General features: G+C 37.5%; 1 protein-coding gene across 10 annotated transcripts in view; it reads left to right on the forward strand.

Annotated features, from left to right (window-relative positions):
• Window positions 1-22,931, forward strand: part of FAM135A (family with sequence similarity 135 member A) — a 110,282-nt gene that overhangs the window by 67,358 nt on the left and 19,993 nt on the right. For 6 of the 10 annotated variants that reach the window (XM_066253221.1, XM_066253213.1, XM_066253228.1 and 3 more), the window contains 4 exons: window positions 2,283-2,438; window positions 17,698-17,771; window positions 19,087-19,241; window positions 19,450-21,784. In XM_066253221.1, the coding sequence (XP_066109318.1) occupies window positions 2,283-2,438; window positions 17,698-17,771; window positions 19,087-19,241; window positions 19,450-21,784 (2,720 nt within the window). Of the gene's footprint in view, window positions 1-2,282; window positions 2,439-17,697; window positions 17,772-19,086; window positions 19,242-19,449; window positions 21,785-22,931 lie in introns of those variants that run through there. The other 4 variants (XM_066253247.1, XM_066253252.1, XM_066253260.1 and 1 more) reach the window with 2 other exon arrangements.

Genomic DNA, 22,931 nt, shown 5'->3' on the forward strand with positions numbered 1-22,931 from the left:
GGGGGAAGGATGGAAAAGCAGATGGTCACTTCTGTGTGCCCTGACTGGGACTCAAACCTGGGACATCCACACAGTGGGCCAGTGTTCTACCACTGAGCAAACCAGCCAGGGCCAAATAAAGGGAATGATTTAAAACCACTATTAGAACACCCATAATAGCATATTATAATTGTTTATCCACTTTCCTCACTTGACTGTGAGCTTCTCAAATTAACCTTTGTATCTGTGGAATGTTAGTCTCTAGCATTTAATATATGCTTAATAAACAGTGGATGCATGTTAGAAAGAGAAAGAAATGTTTTAACAACTCTGTAAAAGAATTATCACAAGCAAAATAAAACCTAGGAACATAAGAGTGATGGAAAAGCAGTACCTTACAAAGTACTTCAGTCAGTGGTGGGATTCAAATAATTTAGCAACTGGTTCTCTGCTCTTATGACCATTTTTAGTATAAAAAACTATATACCGAAAGGTAGTTTATTATTTCATGCATTTATTACTTAAATAAGACCAATAAAAGAGGTACACAAAACTCGATTATGTTATAAGAAAGGGCTTTAAAATATTAATGAAAAAATAATACCTGACAGAAAACAATAAAACTGTTATTTAAGATATTTCCAATGACAGCTTGTCACCCCCTGGTTGTTTGGTACTTTTTCTCTTTACTACGTTATATGTTTGTTTACTGAAGTAATAAATGCAAGGGAATTAAAATGTAGTGTTTCATCAAAGATAAACCGTAATGAGTTTTATGAAATGAATAAACAAATATTACAAGCATAGTTCTGTCAAATATTTTTCACCAGTGGACAGAATGAACATTACTGTGGGCGCTGTGATTTCCACATTGGGCAGTTGCCTAGGCACTCACCTTAGAGAGAACCCTGATTACAAGTGCCATTTTAACAACCGTTCACTAAACTCAACAAAAAATTACTATATTTCCCCATGTATAAGACTCTCCAATGTATAAGATGCACCTTAATTTTGGAGCCTGAAATTTGGGGGGGAAAATGTATTACATAAAGTTATTGAACTCAGCCTGACCTGTGATGGCGCAGTGGATAACGCATCGACCTGGAAATGCTGAGGTCGCCGGTTCAAAACCCTGGGCTTGCCTGGTCAAGGCACATATGGGAGTTGATGCTTCCAGCTCCTCCCACCTTCTCTCTCTCTCTCTCTCTCTCTCCCTCTCTCTCTCCTCTTTAAAAATGAATAAAGAAAAAAAGAAAAAAAAAAGTTATTGAACTCAAGTTTTATTCATCATAAAATTCATACAACTCCTCATCACTGTCAGTACTCCCATCCATTAGCTTGTCCTCATCTCTGTCTGGTGATGAATCAGTGTCTTCAACAATGAGCACAAAAGCAAGTGCAAAAAAAATGGGAAATGCAAGTAAAAAAAAAATCTACAACCACTGTATAAGATGCACCCAGTTTTTAGACCCCCAATTTTCCCCCCAAATTGCGTCTTATACATGGAAAAATATGGTAGGTATTGGTTCTCCTGAACCCGTGCAAACTGGCTGAGTCCCACCACTACCTCAGTCCTTATAAGAAGTTACAGATCTTTTAAGTACCTTACATCATTGATTGAAGGGGAAAAATCTTATTTTAAGATTTTGCCCTTGCTGGTTTGTTCAGTGGATAGAGCATTGGCCTGGCATATGGACATCCCAGGTTCAATTTCCAGTCAGGGCACACAAGAGAGGCAACCGTCTGCTTCACCCCCTCTCCCCCTCCTGCAGCGTTTCAAGTGCCGGACTAGGCACTGAGGATAGCTGTTGCTCTGTTGATTCGAGCATTGGCCCCAGGTGAGGGTTGCCAGGTGGATCCTGGTCAAGGCACATGAAAGAGTGTCTTACTATTTCCTCTCCTCTCACTTAAAAAAAAAAGATTTTATTATCTTTTTAAAATTGTATGACTTTAAGCATGATTTGTACATGTGTTTAAAATTCCCAGTATCTTAATATTTAAAGTTGATTATGCGCTATAGAAACTGATTTGTAATTTGTATTGTGTTTGACATTATTTCAGTTATAAGATACCTCAGATATTAAAATATTACTTAAGTTGTTGAAAATTGCTATAACTGTCAAATAGAAGAAAGCTCTGGATCATTTGTTTTCTTTCTACACATATATGCACACACAGAGAGATATGTTTCTTTTAAAACTAAAAATTTTGCCTTTATATTAATATTCTCACTACTGTATTATAATTAGATGTATTATAGTAAGTCTCAGAGAGCACTGAAGGTTCTTTTCTTGTCATTTCAGAAAATAGAAAATCCTGATGAACTGGCAGAACTTATAAATATGAATCTTGCACAACTTTGCTCACTTTTAATGGCTCTATGGGGACAATTTCTGGAAGTTTTAACACTAAATGAAGATCTAAGACTATTGTTAGCACAAGAGAACCATGCATTGAGGGTAAGTTAAAGAAAAGTGATGTTAGAACATTTCAATTAGTATTGTCATTTATCTTCAGAAATTTCTTATGAGTAAAAAGTCTGATTTTTTACTTCATATGTTGATAAATCAGAAAAGAGACATTTATTATTTTGTTACTGAGTTCTAAAGATAATAGGAAATACAATTGACCATATGACCTTAGTTGCAGACCCTGCTAGTAAGAAAAACCACCTAAATGTAAATAAAATAGAAAAATATATGATACAAATTGGCCTGGGAAACCAAGAACAGGAGTTTTATTTACATATATATTTATATAAATATATAATTATATGCACCCAGTTCTCATTAGGAACAGAAATCAGGAACTAGAAAGCCATCTCAAAGTAATATAGAATATCTCTCCAACCTTTTCTCCTTTATTCTCCCCTCCCCTCTCCCCCCTCACCTCGTTTAGGGACATACATTATGAATGTGGCAGGATAGAAGGAGTAGTCTAGACATACATGTTTTCCAGTGTGCAGGAAGTTCATACAGTTTCACTGTGTTTCATGTCAAGAAGTTTTAAAATATTAAACCTTTGACTTTTCACCTTATGTACTATGTACCTACCTATATTTCCCTGACCTTAGTAGTTCAGGAAAATCAAAAACATCATGTTTATCTTCTTTTTTTTTTCTTAATTATAAAACATAAAATCAAAATCAGAAAAATTCATAAAACAGGCACATTTTAATAAACAATTAAAAGGAAATCCCTTTTAACAATCACCCAGATCAAAAATAGAAAAATGTTAACACCACAGAAGTCTGCTCTCTGCTTTTCCCATTTTCTATTCCCTCCTTGACATTTAGGAGTAATCATTATCCTATTTTTGGGGGGTAAGTTTCTTCTCTAGTTTTACCACCTGTAGTGTTATTCAGCCTATGTGTTTGAATTACATATATGTGAAATCATGCAGTTGGTATTCTTTTGTACCTTTTTTCCACTGAAGATTTTGTGAGATTAATTTATATTTTGTCAGTAGCTGTAGGTTATTTCACTATATATTTATTATATTTCATTTAAATATACTCCGAATTTGTCCATTCTACTGTTGATGGACATTAGGATTACTTCTAACTTGTAGCTACTACAAATCAAGGTGCTGTGAACATTCTTGGACACATTTTCTGTCATAATAGTTTTGCTGAAGTAATTACCTGTGAGGAAAATTGCTATGTCATAGAATATGCATAACTTCAGTTTTACTAGTTAATGCCACACTATTTTCCAAAGTGGTGCCAGTTTTCACTCCCACCAGCACTGTGTGAGGTTTTTTGTTTGTTCGTTTGGTTGGTTGGTTTGTTTTTTAACAGAAGAGACAGAGAAAGGGACAGATAGGGACAGGCAGACAGGATGGGAGAGAGATGAAAAGCATCAATTCATTGTGGCACCTTAGTTGTCCATTGCTTGCTTTCTCATATGTGCCTTGACTGGGGGGCTCTGCTCCAGCCAAGCCAGTGATCCCTTGCTCAAGCCAGCAATCTTGGGCTCAAGCTGGTGAGCCTTTCTCAAACAAGATGAGCCCACGCTCAAGCTGATAACCTCAGGGTTTCAAACCTGGGTCCTCCGTATCCCAGTCTGACGCTCTATCCACACTGCGCTATTGCCTGGTCAGGTGTATCTTTTTTTTTTTTTTTTTTAAGTGAGAGAGACAGAAATAGACAATCAGGAAGAGAGACGAGAAGAATCAACTGGTAGTTGTGGCACTATTAGTTGTTCATTGATGGTTTCTCATATGTACCTTGATGGGGGGGGGTGTCTCCAGCTAAGCCAGTGACCTGTTGCTCAAGCTAGTGACCTTTGGGGTCCTGTCTTTGTTCCCACATTCAAGCCGGTGACCCTGCGCTTAAGCTGGCACCTCAAGGGTTTTGAACCTGAGTCCTCAGTGTCTCAGGTGCAGATCGACACTATCCATTGCTCTACCACGTGGTCAGCAACAATAGAGCATTTTTTAGGGGAATGTTTTTGATCTGTGGGTGGTTGAATCTGCAGAACCCATGGATACTGATGGCCAAACCTTATCACAACTACATATTCTGAACATGCTCAGAATTTGAGTAAACAAACAAAAAAATAACAAACAACAACAAAAGCGAGAAGTTTAAAAAATTCAAATAAACTATTATTGCAAAGACAGTGTGATTAAGGAGTAATTGAATTAGCTGTTGGCTCTTTATGGTAGAACTGTAATTATTTTAGGAAGCTGGCCAGAAAAAGGATTGTCATGGAGCTGTTTTAGTGCTGTCTAGCTATTTAAAAATCATTTGAAAATGTAGTTATGAATGTTCTAATTTTACTTCTCCATCACCCTGTTTTTCAAGGAAACATTGTAAAAAACTACTGCAAACCGTAAAAATACAGCAAAATATTTAATGCTAATCACTATTTTTTATTTTGTCTATGGATTACATAAAGAAGTATTCATTTTGCAGATGTGTTTGTTGTTTTTTTTTAAGTGTGAGAGACAAGAAGGGAGAGAGATGAGAAGCATCAGCTCATAGTTATGGCACTTCAGTTGTTCATTGATTGCTTCTCTTATGTGCCTTGACCCGGGGGCTCCATCTGAGCCAATGACCCCTTGCTCAAACCAGTGACCCTCTTGCTCAAGCCAGTGACTTGGGCTCAAGCCAGCGACCTTGGGCTTTAAGCCAGAGACCTTTGGGCTCAAAGCAGTGACCATGTGGTCATGTCTATGAACCCACGTTCAGGCCAGCGACCCTGCGCTCAAGCTGGATGAGCCTTCACTCAAGTTGGTGACCTTGGGGTTTCGCACCTGGGTCCTCTGCATCCCAGTCCAGTGCTCTATCCACTGCACCACCGCATGGTCAGGCGAGAATTCTTATTACTCTAAACACTGCCCCACTCTTTGATATTTGCAAATTTTTAAATTTTGCCGATCTGACAGCTGCAAAATGGTATATCATTGTAGTTTTAATTCACATTTCTCTGATGACTTGGCGTAGTTGAGCACTAGTTTGTATAATTATTGGCTAGGTAGATTTCCTCTTTGTGAAGTGCCTGTTCAAATTCTTAGCCCATTTTTCTATAGGATTACCTTTCTTTTTCTTCTTGATTCATAATAGTTTTCTTTGTATTCTAAATACTGATTCTGTGTTATGTTTTATAAATAAATCTCTCATATTATGGTTTGTTTTTTCACTGTCTTTATGCTGGTTTTTGATGAACTAGAGGTCTTAATTTTAGTGTAGATGAAACAGAAGAGAAAGGCCAGACATGCTATATCCTAATTTGGACATAACATATGCAAATTGACAAGGAACAGGTGAGATTTTCAATAAATGATTTGGGATAATTGAGTATACTTGTGGAAGAAAATATTATATAAAATTCAATTCCAGGTGAATTGAAGAAATACGGGAAAGGCAAACTTATCAAGCTTCTGAAATATAATAAAAAATTCACTGAAGAACTATAAAAACAATATACAGTACTCCCATATACTCTTCATCAGAATCATAAATTATCATTTTGGCACATTTGCTTTATCATTTCTTCTTTTTGTACATAGGTACATATATAAATAGATACACATTTTTTTCTAGACCATTTGATATAAACATTTTGCTCTTTTATTCTTAAATACTTCAGGGTATATTGACTGAGAACAAAGGTAGTATCTTATTAACCCCAATACAAGGATCAACTTTAGAAAACAGGTGGATTAAGGTCAGTTGATGCACAAGGCATAGAAGAAAATATTGGACCCCTTAATAAAAAAGAGAGACAGGGAAAATAAAAATACACGTTAGCCATATTTTTAAATAAATAAAAAATATTATGTACTATTAATATTAAAATTGCACATGTGAAACCAAACTTGATGTCTATTGAAAAAAAAGTGTAAGGTTGGGGTTTTGTGGGGCCAAGGGCGTGCCCCTGATGTGCCCACTGTTAAATCTGCCTCTGTTAGGAAATGTAATATACTACTAACTCATGTACAATTCATTTCTAAATTTTATCAGTTGTCAGCTCTGGCTAGTGGCTCAGTAGGTAGAGTATTGGCTCGGTGTATGACATCCTGGGTTCAATTCCTCGTCAGGACACACAGGAGAAGCTACCATCTGCTTCTCCCCTACTCCCTCTTTCCCTTCTCTCCCTTTTCCCCTCCCTCCCTTTTCCCCTCCTGTAGTCAGTAGCTCGATTGGTTCGATTGTGACCCTGGGCACTGAGGAAAGCTCCATTGGAGCCATCAGCCTTGGGCACTAAAAATAGCTTATAGTTGAGCATTGGCCCCGGATGGGGTTGCCAGGTGGATCCTGGTCAGGATGTTTGCAGGAGTCTGCTATCTCCCCTCCTTTCATCTTAAAAAAAAAAAAAAAATTATCGTTTGTCTTAAGAATATTCTGTGTTATAACCTTTTTCTTCTTTTCCAGGATCAAATTCAGGACCGCACATTACATTCAATTCATATTCCTTAAATCTCTTTTTAGATTAATCTGGTATACTTTCTTATATTTTCTCTGTCTTGTGACTGACTTATTTGAGGAATGTTGGCCAATAGTTTTGTAGACTATTCTTCCACTTGGGTTTTCTTGTGATTAAATTCAGGTGGTACAATATTAGTAGGAATTCTATATTTTATTTCTTTTTCAATCAATTTTGGTAAGTTATATTATTCTAGAAGTTTGTTCTGTTGAAATTTATTAATTAGCACCAAATAATTTATAGTATCCTTTAGGTTTTTTTTAACACCTGAAATATCAGTTGTATTTTCCTCTGTTTCAGTCCTCATATAAGTTATTTGTATCTTCACTTTTTCTCATTCCCACTGAAAGTTTTATTTTGTTTTTTCCAAAAAAACAACTTTTGATGTTGGTAATTCTCTCGTTTTGTTTTTGTTTCATTAGTTTTTTTTGTTGTTGTTGTTTGTTTGTTTTTCTCTTTTTTATTTTTCTGAAGCTGGAAACGGGGAGAGACAGTCAGACAGACTCCCGCATGCGCCCGACCAGGATCCACCCGGCACGCCCATCCGGGGCGTCACTCTGCCGCGACCAGAGCCACTCTAGCACCTGGGGCAGAGGCCAAGGAGCCATCCCCAGCGCCCGAGCCATCTTTGCTCCAGTGGAGCCTTGGCTGCGGGAGGGGAAGAGAGAGACAGAGAGGAAGGAGGGGGGGGGGGGGCGGTGGAGAAGCAAATGGGCGCTTCTCCTATGTGCCCTGGCCGGAAAACGAACCCGGGTCCCCCGCACGCCAGGCCGACGCTCTACCGCTGAGCCAACCAGCCAGGGCCTAGTTTTGTTTTTTACTTTAGTATTTCCTCTTACTTTCTATAGGTTTATTTTGCTGTCTTTATAAACTTTCAAGTGGAGGCTTAGCTTATTAATTGTAGCATTTCTTTTCTCTTATATCCATTTAAGTTTATTTACTTTATCTGCATTCTACAGGTTTTGATATGTTATATTTTTTAATGCCTCAGTTCTCAATATTCTGTAATTTTGTGAGCAACTTACTCTTTGATTTCATGGTTATTTAGAAAAGTTTCTTTTCCCATTACTGTATATCATGGTTTATTATAATAAATACATTTACCCATTCTTTTATTTTCTTTATATAAACAGAAACAATATACTAGTGAATGAGAGTTTACCAAGCACAGCCACCAAATAGTAAAAATTGCAGACTACTATAACAATTACAGTAATTTGTTTGGGAGCCTGACATCTATTGCATAACAATCTTTGACTTAATATAATGTATATAAACAAAACTATATTAAGTATACATTAAATATGTTGTCTCAAATTTAGCTGTTATTTTTCTATTGCTCAGAGCTTCAAGAAATTGAGTGCCTACCCATAGTCAGTCTGTGAAATAAAGGACCAGAGATCTTGTCTATAAGTTGCCATGTTCTGTATCAAGTCACTTTGCAATCCTAAATTAGAGGTTGGCACTTAGCCCAAAGCCAGTCATCTATAGCATGGACATGAGAAAGACTAGTAATGTTTCAGGTGGTCTGATTGCATATATTCTGCCAATTTTAGGCATTTTCTATTAGAATAATGACTAGCTAACATGGTCAGATCATTTCTCTTGAGTAACTTAAACATAGAACACACAAGAAGAAACAAAGTTAGGTAAGCAGTGGCAGAAACCGTAAGAGAGAAGGTTATAGGCAAAAGCTATGAGACGTAGAAGCCATGAGAAATCAATTATCTATCATGAAAGTAAAAAAGGTTAGAAGCAAAGCAGAGAGAGTCAGAGACAGAGAAGAACATTAAAATGGAACAATGACCAGAGAACAGAACAACAGATGCTTGTTTCTGAAACAACAGCTACTGGAGTGATATTAGGATATTAATATATTTTGTTAATTCCTAAGTAGCAATGAATAGCATTCCAGTTCCACAAGGACTGGCTGTTTGGCTACAGAATCAGTTCTCCAGATATCCTCACTTTGCTGATAACCCTTACAGAAATCCCACACAGCCTTAGGTAACCTGAACATGTCTTCATCTCTTGCTAACCAAAAATCTTTCATTTCCAGGGTTATGTTTCTGTGTTTCTGCATGTACTGATTCCTCCTGTCTTTTTATATTGCTGTTTATTTTATCTTCATTGTGATTAGAACCTAGCCTCTTTGATTTCAGTACTTTAATATTCTTTGAGATTTGGTTTATTTATAGCTAGAATGTTGCTATAACCCAGTTTGTTGGCTTCAGTATTCTAAATATATCTGCTAGGTTACCTTTATAAATCATTTTGTTTATGTTTTTCATATTTTTAATGAGTTATCAACTACCAAGAAAAATGTGTTAAAATTTCCCAATATGATTATGACTTTGTTCTTATTTGCTGGTACCAGATAGTAAGTGCAGAGACAGGGTTATGACTCAGTAGTTGGTCTTCTTCACTTGATATTTACCTCTTAAACTAAAGAAGAGAATGATAGCAAGGATCAACTATTTTATGGGGCTGGGGTTGTACTAGGTAGAATAGGAACAAGAAGGTAAAGGTCAGTAGTAGAAAGCAGCTGGTAAACACAGCTTTGGGGAAAAGGAGCAAAATAGGAGTCCAAAACAAAAATTAATTGTATGGATAACTAAAATGCCAAGGGTAAATTGTGAAATTTTACCTAGAGCTTCCCTTTCTCACCCCATTCCAGATATTAAGATAGGGCCTATTATGTCCTTAAGGAATGAAGAAGGGGTAATTAAGATACATGGAGAAAATACCGTAATGTTACTTTTAAGTATTTTCCCCCTAAAATAGTTACCTTGCTGCTAAAATCCTCAACAAAATATTAGCAAACTGGATCTAGCATTACATTAAAAAAGTCATATACCATGATCAAGTGGAATTTATTCTGCAGATACAGTGATAGTATAATTAATATTCTAAAATCAGTAAACGTGATACATCACTTAAACAAAATGAAGGATAAAAATTACGTGGTCATACTAGTAGATGCAGGGAAAACACTTGATAAAAACCAGCACCCGTTTATGATAAAAAAAAAAACTCAGCAAAGTGGGAAAAGAGAGGAAAAACCTCAACATAGTAAAAGCCATATGACACACAACCAACATCATATTTATTGAGCAAAAACTAAAAAAGCATTTCTATTCAGAACAGTAACAAAACATGTTTGTCTGCTTTCACCACTCTCATTCAAGGTAATGCTGGAAGTTCTAGACACAGGAGTAAGACAAAAAGAAAAATAAAAGGCATCCAAATTGGAAACGAGGAAGTAAAACTCACAATTTGCAGGTGACATGATACTTTATTAGAAAACTCTATAAAGACTCACCACAAAACTACTAGAACTGATAAATTCAGTATAGTATCAGGATATAAAATTAATATTCACAATTTTTTTTTTTGTATTTTTCCGAAGCTGGAAACGGGGAGACAGTCAGACTCCCGCATGCGCCCGACCGGGATCCACCCGGCACGCCCACCAGGGGGTGATGCTCTGCCCATCCGGGGCGTCGCTCTGTCGCGACCAGAGCCACTCTAGCGCCTGGGGCAGAGGCCAAGGAGCCATCCCCAGTGCCCGGGCCATCATTTGCTCCAGTGGAGCCTTGGCTGCGGGAGGGGAAGAGAGAGACAGAGAGGAAGGAGAGGGGGAGGGGTGGAGAAGCAGATGGGCACCTCTCCTGTGTGCCCTGGCCGGGAATCGAACCCGGGACTTCCACACGCCAGGCTGACGGTCTACCACTGAGCCAACCGGCCAGGGCCAATATTCACAATTTGATGGCATTTTTATACACCAATTATGAACTTTTAGACAGTGAAACTAAGAAAACAATCCTGTCTACAATTGCAACAACAACAACAAAAAATAGGTTACCTAGGAATAAAATTAATCAAGGTGGTAAAAGACTTATACATACTCAGAAAATTATAGGATACTAAAGAAAGAAATTGAGGAAGGTTCAAATAAGTGGAAGTATATACGGTGTTCTTGGATAAAAAGAATAAACATCATTAAAATGTTCATACTACCCAAAGCAATCGATATTCCTATTAAAATACCAAAGTATTTAAAAGGAAATAAAAATCCTATAAGAAAACAGTAAAATCTCAAACATTTCTTGTAGCAATTTTTTTTTCTGACATGCTTCCATTGGCAAGAGAAACAAACAAAATAAATAAATAGGACTCATCAAACTAAAAAGCTTTTGCTCATCAAAGGAAATCATCAACAAAATGTAAAGACAGCCAACTAAATGGGAGAACATATTTGACAATGATACATCTGATAAGGGGTTAATTTCCAAAATTTATAAAGAACTTATGCAGCTCGCCTGGCCTGCGGTGGTGCAGTGGATAAGCTATTGGCCTGAAATGTTGAGGTCGCCAGTTCAAAACCTTGGGCTTGCCTGGTCAAGGTGCATATGGCAGTTGATGATTCCTGCTCTTCCCCTCCTCTCTTCTTTCTCTCTCTCTTCTCCCTTCTCTCTCTCTTTCTCTCTCTCTCCTCCCATCTAAAATGAATGAAATCTTTTATAAAAAAATGAACTTAACACCAAGAAAGCAAACAACCCAATTTAAAAATGTTCAAAGGACCTGTCCAGACACTTCTCCAAAGAGGACATACAGGTGGCCAATACACATATGAAAAGATGCTCAATGCCACTAATCACCAGAGAAATACAAATTAAAACCACAATGAGTTATCACCTCACATCTGTCAGAATGGCTATCAATAAACCAACAAATAACAAGAGTTGGTGAGGGTGTGGAGAAAAGGGAACCATTATGCACTGTTGGTGGGAATGCAGTCTGGTGCAGCCACTGTGGAAAGCAGTATGAAGTTACTTCAAAAAGTTAAAAATGGAATTGTCTTATGACCCAGTGATTCCAATTCTGAGTACTTATCCAAAGAAACCCAAAACTCTAATTTGAAAGTATATATCCACCCTTTTGTTTTTTGCAGCATTGTTTACAATAGCCAAGATCTGAAAATAGTCCAAGTGCACATCAGTAGATGAGTGGATAAAAACCTGTGGTACATGTACACAATGAAATACTACTCAGCTATAAAAAAAAGAAAGAATGCTTTCTTTTACAACAGCGTTGGTGGACTGGGAGAATATTATGCTAATAAAATGGCCAGAATAACAATTATCTTGCCATAAAAAGAGGAAATTACTTTCTATTTAAGTTATTCAGAGCTCTCTTTATTTTGAACACACACTAAAGGTGAAAATCTTTGTCTTCAAGATAAGAAATCAAAGTTCAGGATAATGCAAAACATGGTGGCAATTGAAGGAAATGGTCTATTTACATGACTGAAGAGCATGCAAAATCAACATGTTCAGGAAATGGAATCATTAAAGTTTTTACCACTGTTGTAAAAATATTTAGAGAAGGCATGTTAGCTTGAAATACCTCAGTCAATGGTAGTGTTTTAGATGCTTTTAGAGGTCATCTGACAAACTCAGTAAAAACAGTAGTCAAGCCTGACCAGGTGGTGGTGCAGTGGATAGAGCATTAACTCAGGACTCCGAGGACCTAGGTTCAAAACCCTGAGGTTGCCGGCTTGGGCATGGGCTCACCAGCTTGAATGTGGAGTTGGTGGCTTGAGCATGGGATCATAGACATGACCCCATGGATGTTGGCTTGAGCCCAAAAGTTGCTGGCTTGAACCCCAAGGTCTCTGGCTTCAGCCCAAGGTCGCTGGCTTGAGCAAGGGGTCACTTGGTCTGCTGTAGCCCCCCAGTCAAGGCACATATGAGAAGCAATCAATGAACAACCTAAGTGCCAAAACAAAGAATGATGCTTCTCATCTCTCTCCCTTCCTGTCTGTCTGTCCCCCTCTGTCTCTCCAAGAAGAAAAAAAAAAGGTAGTTAAAGATATGTACACAGCCCTGGCCGGTTGGTTCAGCGGTAGAGCGTCGGCCTAGCATGCGGAGGACCCGGGTTCGATTCCTGGCCAGGGCACACAGGAGAAGCGCCCATTTGCTTCTCCACCCCTCCGCCGCGCTTTCCTCTCTGTCTCTCTCTTCCCCTCCCACAGCCAAGGCTCCATTGGAGCAAAAGATGGCCCGGGCGCTGGGGATGGCTCTGTGGCCTCTGCCTCAGGCGCTAGAGTGGCTCTGGTCGCAACATGGCGACGCCCAGGATGGGCAGAGCATCGCCCCCTGGTGGGCAGAGCATCGCCCCTGGTGGGCGTGCCGGGTGGATCCCAGTCGGGCGCATGCGGGAGTCTGTCTGACTGTCTCTCCCTGTTTCCAGCTTAAGAAAAATGGAAGAAAAAAAAAGAAAAAGATATGTACACACATTTAGTCATTATCCTGGAAATTGGACTATATACTAGCAGTTGTTGAATGTGAATATAAAGAAATTTTGTAGAGATTCTCTGAAAAACAAAATAATGTTATGGTGATCACAAATATACCCTTACCAAACTAAAGAATAAATATAGTGTTACACAAATGACTTGGGATAAAATCTGAAAGCATTATACATGGATTCAAGAATGGCTGTATCTCAAAATACTTAGACTAAGGATGATGCTCATAGTTGAATTCAATTTTCTTGAGAACTAAGACCCTTCAGAGTTAGTATTATGTGATTTAGAAAATTTAGCAATTTTTCAACTTGATCCAAGTGAGATAGGCAAGTAGAGCACCTTCCAGTGTCAGTAAAATACAGTAGGTCTAAAAACTACACAGCCTAAGATGGGCAAAGATTCAGGAGGAGTAGGCCGTGGGTTATGAATATGTGTATTTATCTTCGGGTGTTGAAGGTTTGTTTTGATTTTATTGAGGTAAAATTTAAATCCAGTGAAATTAACAGATTTTAAGTGTACAGTCAAATGAGTATTGATAAATCTGTTCACCCATGTTGCTAACACCCTAGTCAATACAAAGGACATTTCCATTACTTAAGAAAATTATCTTGTGCTTTTTTTCAGTTGATATCCTTGCCCTTAGCAATCCCTGTTCTAATTTCTATCACCATAATTTAAACTGTAGTGAAAGCCATTTAAATAGACTCAGTAATATACTGTATATTCTTTCTGAGTCTGACTAGTTTCACTGAACGTAATTTTTTTAGATTCCCCCATGTTTGTTGTATCAGTTTTTTCTTGCTGAGTAGTATTCCATTGTATGATATAGCAGAGTTCATTTCTCTTTTCTCCTGTTGATGATTTGGCTTATATTCATCTTTTGGCTACTATGAATAAAGATAATACAAGCATTCTTCTAATATCTTTTTGCAAACATGTTTTCACTTCTTTATGTTTCATTCTATTATATATCTTTGTCAGCAATTTTCAGCCTTTTTTACCCCATTGCACACATAACCTAATTACTAAAATTCTATGGCACACCAAAAAATACATTTGATTCATTTACATCAGGCAGCTGTTGTTATTTTTTGTTTGATAATCTGTAAATGAATCAAAATTATACCTATTTAGGGCAGTGTCCCTGACTAAATAATCAGGTATTGCCTGTTTTAAAAATCGTTACAGGACATCAGTTGAAAATCACTGCTTTACGTTAATAGCACACTAACTTGCCATAATATATATTACTTATAGCCTAAGCTTGAATTTGTCTTTTTTTATTTTTTTAATTTAAGTGAGAGGAGGGAAGATACAGAGACAGACTCCCATATGCGCCAGACTTGGATCCACTTAGCAACCCTGTCAGACCCATGCTCACAACCGAGCTATTTTTAGCACCTGAGGCAGAGGCTCCATGGAGCCATCCTCAGTGCCTGTGCTCAAATTAGTTGAGCTATGGCTGCAGGAGGGCGAGAGAGAGAGAGAGAAGGGGGAGGGGGGAGAATCAGATGGTCACTTCTCCTGTGTGCCCTGACTGGGAATTGAACATGGCATTTCCACATGCCTGGGTCGATGCTCTACCACTGAGCAAACCAGCCAGGGCCTTAATTTCTAAATTTAACGTTGTTTCTAAGTATGTCTTTTGCCCCTAGTTAGCTGTGCTGCCATAAAATGTCAGGCATCCCTTAGTTATGCCCACACAGTACAGTTAACATATTCATTGCACATTGCCACAGCATGAAAATTATGGCGGGAGAAATTTGAGAAAGACGACTTTGTTTGGATACATAGAGGGACGAATTTCTGGTAACAGGGAGTCTTAATAGAGAAGGGAAGAGATGTGAGGTTCGGAGCACAAAATTCAGAATTTTTCAAATTTTTATTTCAATCTCAAATTGATCACTTATCTTGTTCAGGTACTTAATCCCTTAATCTCTTTGTGCCCATTCCTCACTAATAGGGTTTTTATAAGCTTAAATGAAAGAATGGAGCCTGACCAGGTGGTGGCACAGTGGATAGAGCGTCGGACTGGGATGTGGAGGACCCAGGTTCGAGACCCCAAGGTTGCCAGCTTGAGCACAGGCTCTTCAGCTTGAGCCCAAGGTCACTGGCTCGAGCAAGGGGTCACTCAGTCTGCTGTAGGCCCCCAGTCAAGGCACATATGAGAAAGCAATCAATGAACAACTAAGGAACTGCAACAAAGAATTGATGCTTCTCATCTCTCTCTCTTCCTAGCTGTCCCTCTCTCTGATTCTCTCTGTCTCTGCCACACAAAAAATAAAAATTAAAATTAAAAAAAATAAAAATGATACTGTTAGAAAAGTAAATAAATATGAAAGAATGGAAATAAAGGGCTTATTTAGCAAAGGGCCTGGTAGGTAACATGCTGTCAAGAAAGGATAGTTATTGTAGAAATCAGGGAAGGTAGAGAGAAAAGGAAAAGCAACGAGCCAGTTTTGCAGGCCCAGCTGCAGCTGCAAGAATCCAGATAACTTCAGGCTGTATTTTTTCATATTTTATAGCCCTCAGGGAAAACATCTCTAATCAATAGATGGACAGATATATTTCCTAGTTTTTATCATAGTGTTAGAAAAAAGAAGCATCTGGGCAGCTCATATCTTCATCTCCCACCTCCCTCGTCTCCTTCCTTTCATGAGCCAGTCTCATCAGCTTAGGGAAACAAGTTTAATAAGTCAGAAAATCAACTGGGCACATCATGGTAATGAGTAAAATACACCTCCTATATTCATTATAGGTCTAAAACCGAAGACCCCTAAATTACATTTCCCTTTAGAAAAGAAAGTTAGGTATAATACAGTTTCAAGATGTAAAGTAATATTTCCATCCTGTACCTTTCAAGCAGAACATTTTTCCATCTCCTTACTGTTGCTTCACATTACTCCAATAGCTGCCAGAGCCTTCCCTTGCATGATTAGAAATGAAAGTATCAAAATACAAATATGACAGAATTATTTAATTTGATCCAACCAGTCTACGGCCATACCACCCTGAACGCGCCCGATCTCGTCTAATTTGATCCAACCAGTACTTAACAAAATACTTGCTTCTGTAACATTCCAAGATATATATTTTGGGATACAAGAAAAATTATCAAAATATAGTTTCTACTCTAAGGAACATTACACATTAGGAGGGAAGACAGTTCACATATGCAATTACTTTAAGGAAAAATGTGATGAGCCTGACCAGGCAGTGGCGCAGTGAATAGAGCGTCGGACTGGGATGCGGAGGACCAAGGTTCGAGACTCCGAGGTCGCCAGCTTGAGCGTGGGCTCATCTGGTTTGAGCAAAAGCTCACCAGCTTGGACCCAAGGTCGCTGGCTCCAGCAGGGGGTTACTCGGTCTGCTGAAGGCCCGTGGTCAAGGCACATAAGAGTAAGCAATCAATGAACAACTAAGGTGTCGCAATGCACAATGAAAAACTAATGATTGAAGTTTCTCATCTCTCCGTTCCTGTCTGTCTGTCCCTGTCTATTCCTCTCTCTGACTCTCTCTCTGTCTCTGTAAAAAAAAAAAAAAAATGTGGTGAATGCTATATGACAATTATAATAGCTTATATTTATATATACTTTCCAGATTAAAAACTATCAAGTAGTTTGTTTTTATCTTACTTATTCTTCAAAATTACTTCATATGTAGAACAATTATCAAGCAGAATTTGAAAATGAGTCATCTAAGGCTTAAAGGTGAAATGCCCAAGTCACAGTGCCAGTAAATCAGTCAATTTAGCTAGCATATATATACTTGGATGGCTGGCATGTGGCATGGTAGAAATGCTTTCTGTATGTATCATTTTCCCCTTGTACTGGGCACTATTTGTGGGACTGGGGATGTAGTAGTGAATAAGACAGACCCCTTTCTTTAAGGAAGGTAAGTGGTGGATTTATAATGTAAAGCTAAATTTCTCTTTCTACATCTATTGTTTTATTTCATGCAATACTAAAATACAGTGCTTTGGCAACATTGAGGAGGGAGATTAATTTTCACAGAGATGGTTATGGAAAGCCTAATGAATTTCCTATATCCCATGCCTGATTGATTCCCCCCCCCCTTTTTTTTTTCATTTTTCTGAAGCTGGAAACAGGGAGAGACAGTCAGACAGACTCCCGCATGCGCCCGACCGGGATCCACCCGCCACGCCCACCAGGGGCGACGCTCTGCCCACCAGGGGGCGATGCTCTGCCCATCCTGGGCGTCGCCATGTTGCGACCAGAGCCACTCTAGCGCCTGAGGCAGAGGCCACAGAGCCATCCCCAGCGCCCGGGCCATCTTTGCTCCAATGGAGCCTTGGCTGCAGGAGGGGAAGAGAGAGACAGAGAGGAAAGCGCGGTGGTGGGGTGGAGAAGCAAATGGGCGCTTCTCCTGTGTGCCCTGGCCGGGAATCGAACCCGGGTGATTGATTTTTTTAAACGAGCCATGTTATTCATATTCCCTTTTGGAATTTTTCAGGTACGCAGATTTTCTGAGGCATTCTTTTGTTTTGAACATCCAAGAGAAGCTGTGATTGCATACCAGGAACTTCAGTGAGTAGCATAAATCCAAAATTAAAATGATTTTATTTCATTTTTTATTACATACCTATTTCAAAATTTATCTGTGACAGAATATACAATATTTAAAATGAGGAAATTATAGGAGAATTTGGTGTTCAGATAGACCCTGTTTAATCAAATTGCATTTAATTTTATGAATTACTTTATGAAAGCCCCACCTTACATAAAGAAGCATATTGTACTTCATCCCCTTCCCCCATAATCAGATTTATAATAACCTTGGTAGTGCCATATAGGTCTGTCTCAAGCTTTCTATTTGGCCATCTTGTTGTATCTTTATATCCACAGGTCAGACTCTCTTACATTCATTATTATGTATGACAGGTTTTTGTAAGTAGTGTGACTGGTACTGTGTTCTGTGATGTCTGCTACTGAGTATACTTTGATTGGTTTTTCTTTGGCTTTAAAGAATATTTTTAGGACAATTGTATTGACATAAAAGAATAGATACTATATGATTATTTTTATGTGAAGTTCTGGAACATGTAAAGCTAAGGTGAGAAAAATCAGAGCACTGGTTGTCTTGTTGACAGGCTAAGAGTTTGGGAAAACATGAGCATACTCTCTGGGTAGGTGGAAATACTCTGTTATATACCCACTTGTTAAATGGCTAAGATTTGTGTTTTAATATGTGTGAATTTACCTAAGAAAATATTAACTATAAATAATAGAGTGTGAGGATAGGTAGTAAGTGGGGGTACAGTTAAAACAAGAAGGGCAAGATGTTAATTATTGAAGCTGAGTGATTGGGCTTATTATATTATTATTTTTACTTTCATTTATTTGAAAGTTTTCATGAGAAAATATTTTTTTAAAAACTCTTTGTTTTAAATAGCTGTTATATACTTCGTTTTAAATACCTGTTAAATGTATTCATCAAGATGTGTTAAGTACAGTAGTAGCAATGGAACACATTTTCTTTTCAACACTACCATCAGATCATTAATAGGCATTTAAGTTTTCTCCTATATTCTATTCTCAGCAAATTAGGAAGATCAGACATTAAGCACAGATATGAAATAACATAAAAAGTATAGAATGATATAATAGAAATTAAATAATTTTCAACAAACTATAATTTTATAAGCTTATAATTTGTCTACAAACCGTAATTTTCATTTTACCAGTTTTTCTCTCTGAACAAGGAGCTCTTTTCGCAAGGAGGTTATGTCTTGAGGAATGGGAATAGGACTTGTGAGGGGAAGGGAAATGGGCTTAGAGTCTGTAAAGTGGGATTAGGTGTAATTTTTTAAAGTTACAGTCTGACTTAAGAAATATTTTTCAGTGCTCAGAGTCATCTACAGATGTGCACCGCTATCAAAAATACTTCCTTCTGCAGTTCTCTTCCACCCCTACCTATTGAATGTAGTGAATTAGATGGAGATCTCAATTCATTACCTATAATCTTTGAAGATAGGTATTTAGATTCAGTTATTGAAGGTAAGTATAATCTAAAATATATAAGCTGTGTGTATCATTTTCAGTATACTCTTCCTAATATACATAAAACCATTCCCTAATGTGGGTCAGTTTCCCCTTCTAGTTTATTTTTGAGGATTGAGAAAGTTATAGTCAGAAAAAGTAGTCTTAAACATATGAGTTCTTACACCTTGTTTTAAACGTGAATCTCTTTTTCTTTGGATAAAAGACTTAGATGCACCCTGGATGGGAATTCAGAATCTTCAGAGATCAGAGTCCACTAGAATGGATAAATATGAGACTGAAGAAAGATCTGTAGCTGGACTTTCTAGCCCAGAGGTGAAAGTCAGACCTGCTGGTACCTCCAATTTTTGCTATACAGAAGGTGAAAAGCAGCTAACAAAATCTCTGAAAGGAAAGAATGAAGAATCAAATAAATCCAAGGTTAAGGTCACTAAGCTCATGAAAACAATGAAACCTGAAAATACAAAAAAAATAATAAAACAGAACTCTAAGGATTCTGTGGTTTTGGTAGGCTACAAATGTCTGAAAAGTACAACATCGAGTGATCTCTTTACATGCTTTGAAGGCAATCCTTCACATAGTCAGAAGGAAGGTCTGGATCCCACAATATGTGGATATAATTTTGACCTAAAGACCTACATCAGGCAGACAAGTCAAAAGGAAGCTAGCTGTTTGCCAACAAATAGAACTGAACAAAAGTCTTCAGATATTGAAAATATGCAACCAGACCAGTTTGATACTTTGAACTTTGGCAGCCTAAATCTTTGTGCAAATTTGTCCATTTCAGGTAAACTTGATATCTCCCAGGATGATAGTGAAATTACACAAGGGGAACTCAATTTGGCAACCAGAAGTTCATCAGACGATTGCCATGATGATCATCCAGCAATTCTATCTCCAGGAGTTAGAACAAATGAAGTAAATCCCTATAATACAGATCCTTTCAGTGGAGAGGAAAAAGCTGTTAAAATAGGACCTTGGACAGAGCTTCAACAAGATGAAACACTTGTGGATAGTTTACAACCACCCAACTTAGAGTTCTTAGAATCTAATAGTAAATCTAAATCTATAGATATAACACTTGAGAAGGAAGCTTTGCAGGAAGCAAAGTGTTCTTCTGTTGGAGAATCATTAGCTAAATTAAGAAGTAATCAATCTGCTTCTACAAAAGAATATCATGTTGTAGTAAGTGGAGATACAATTAAAGTACCAGATATTAATACCACATATGCCTCATCTAGATTTTCAGATTCAGGTGTTGAAAGTGAACCAAGTTCTTTTGCAACACATCCAAATCCTGACGTAGTGTTTGAAATTGTGCAAGGGCAAGGTGCTTACAACAATGAAAGATTATTTCCTCAGCTTTTGATGAAACCTGATTATAATATAAAATTTTCATTAGGAAGTCATTGTACTGAGAGTACAAGTGCTTTAAGTGAAATACAGTCATCTCTGACATCCATAAACTCTCTACCTTCTGATGATGAACGGTCACCTGATGAAACTTCTAAGAAATCTATTGTTCCTGAATGTCATCTAAGTGATAACAAAACCATATTAAATCAAGGAACAATTGATTTGCCAAAATGTGATGCTAGTAAAAAATCAAGTATTGTATTACAACAGCAGAGTGTCATATTTTCAGGGCATTTGGACAATGAAAGTATAGCAATACATTTCTTAAATTCAAGCCCTAAAGACCCTTTACAAATTGTTTTTTCAGATGAAGATACTTCCAGTGATGTGAAAAGTAGTTGCAGCTCCAAACCTAACTTGGACACTATGTGTAAAGACTCCCAGAGTCCTAATAAATCTAACAGCTCTGTAGAGACAGCTGTTAAATTAAATTCAAAACTGGTTTGTTTAGGTGCCCCTTGCGTTTCTGATTCCCTTTCTACTACTATAGAAGTCACTGAAGATAGAACTATGAAAAGAAAAAATAGTGATGCATTAGACCTCAATCAAATAAATTCAGAAACCCCTAGAGATAAAAGTGAAAATCATCTGGGTACAGGTGACCTTTTTTTAGCCAGTCCTGATATGGTGAAACAAGGGCTTGTAGAAAATTACTTTGGTTCTCAAAGCATTACGGAAATTTCTGTCACAAGTGTGGTTAGACCTCAGAAGGAAACTACTGAAAAGGGAATTAGTAATCTTCAGGAAGAACAGGGTGAAAAGGATGAGGAGGAAGAGCAGGATCAACAGATGATTCAAAATGGGTATTATGAAGAAACAGATTACCCCGTTTTGGATGGAACAGTAAATGCTTGCTATACAAACACAGATGCACTAGAAGAAGAAAGACTTATAAAATCTGAAAAATTAAACAGTGAATTTCTGAGGGATGGTATAAATATGCCTGCGGTCTGCACTTCTGGTTGTTTGTCCTTCCCTTCTGCACCACGAGAGTCTCCTTGTAGTGTTAAGTATTCTTCTAAAAGTAAATTTGATGCCATTACAAAGCAGCCAAGCAGCACTTCTTACAACTTCACTTCATCGGTTTCCTGGTATGAAAATTCACCAAAACCTCAAATACAAGCGTAAGTGATGGAGCACAGTAGCATGTGCTACTAAATATATAAAGAGAACTATATTTTTATATTTTATACTATAAATATATATATGTATATATATATGGTAACATGTATTTCATGTTATCTGGTTTCTATAACATAAAAAGTGCTTCTTTGATTAGCTGTGTAAAATGGAGCAATGAATTCATTATAAAATTTGACAGACCTGAAGTTCCTTGTATGATTGTTCTGCTCTATAGGCTAGACATTCCTGATACAAATTATCCATTGGTAGTTTTATGTTAGAAGTATGGAATAATTGCAGTTAAAACCCTTTTTCATTAGTACCTGATTTCACCCTTGTTAACTCCCAAGCAGAAGTTAGGTTTTATAAGTACACCTAGAAAATAAAGATAATATCAGATAATAATAAGAGGTTAGCAGAAACTTCTTAAACCTACCAGACCCAGATTGCCTCAGCTAAGTCAGTGGTTTCCAGAATTGAAGTTTCATGGACCAATAAAAAAATCCAGAAAAATCTGAGAAGAACATAGATTTACTAGTCTGGCATAGGTTTTTAAAATATTCTACTACCTTACTACAAATGGCATTATAATCCTTGGAGTGAAAGGTGTGGGCATGTCTCAGTAGATTTTTTAAATTCCAAAATTATTTTTCTAATTATACACATAATTAAATCCATAGTGCCTAAAGCTAATGAAACTAGATAGGTGATAATAGCTTATTAGAGAATCATAGTACTCTTGAAAGCCAAAGGCTATACCACTATCCGAGTACCTCAACTGTATCTTACTCAGTTTAGTGTTCATCATCAGCTTTGACTTTGACTTTGACTTTTATCAGTCCAAATGATATGTTAAAATAATTTTTAATATTTGCAATCCCCAAGTTAATCACGCATTCCAAATGAATATGTCACCAATTCTCCTTAGTCCCATGCTCCTCTTGGTTCTCCTTATTGATATTTTTAGAGAAAAATACAAATAACCTAATCTAGTAAATACTGTAACTACCATTGTCGCTATTACACTTTGTAGAACATCTCCTTTCCTTCTATTAATGTAAGATTAAAAAGGAGCCAAGAGGACAAGATTTAATTACAGGAAAGCATCAGATTGCCATCTTTCTAGTACTTCTCCCAGCTTTTCTATGC

This window comes from Saccopteryx bilineata, chromosome 1 (genome assembly GCF_036850765.1).
Source record: "Saccopteryx bilineata isolate mSacBil1 chromosome 1, mSacBil1_pri_phased_curated, whole genome shotgun sequence".
NCBI classification, from domain to species: domain Eukaryota; kingdom Metazoa; phylum Chordata; class Mammalia; order Chiroptera; family Emballonuridae; genus Saccopteryx; species Saccopteryx bilineata.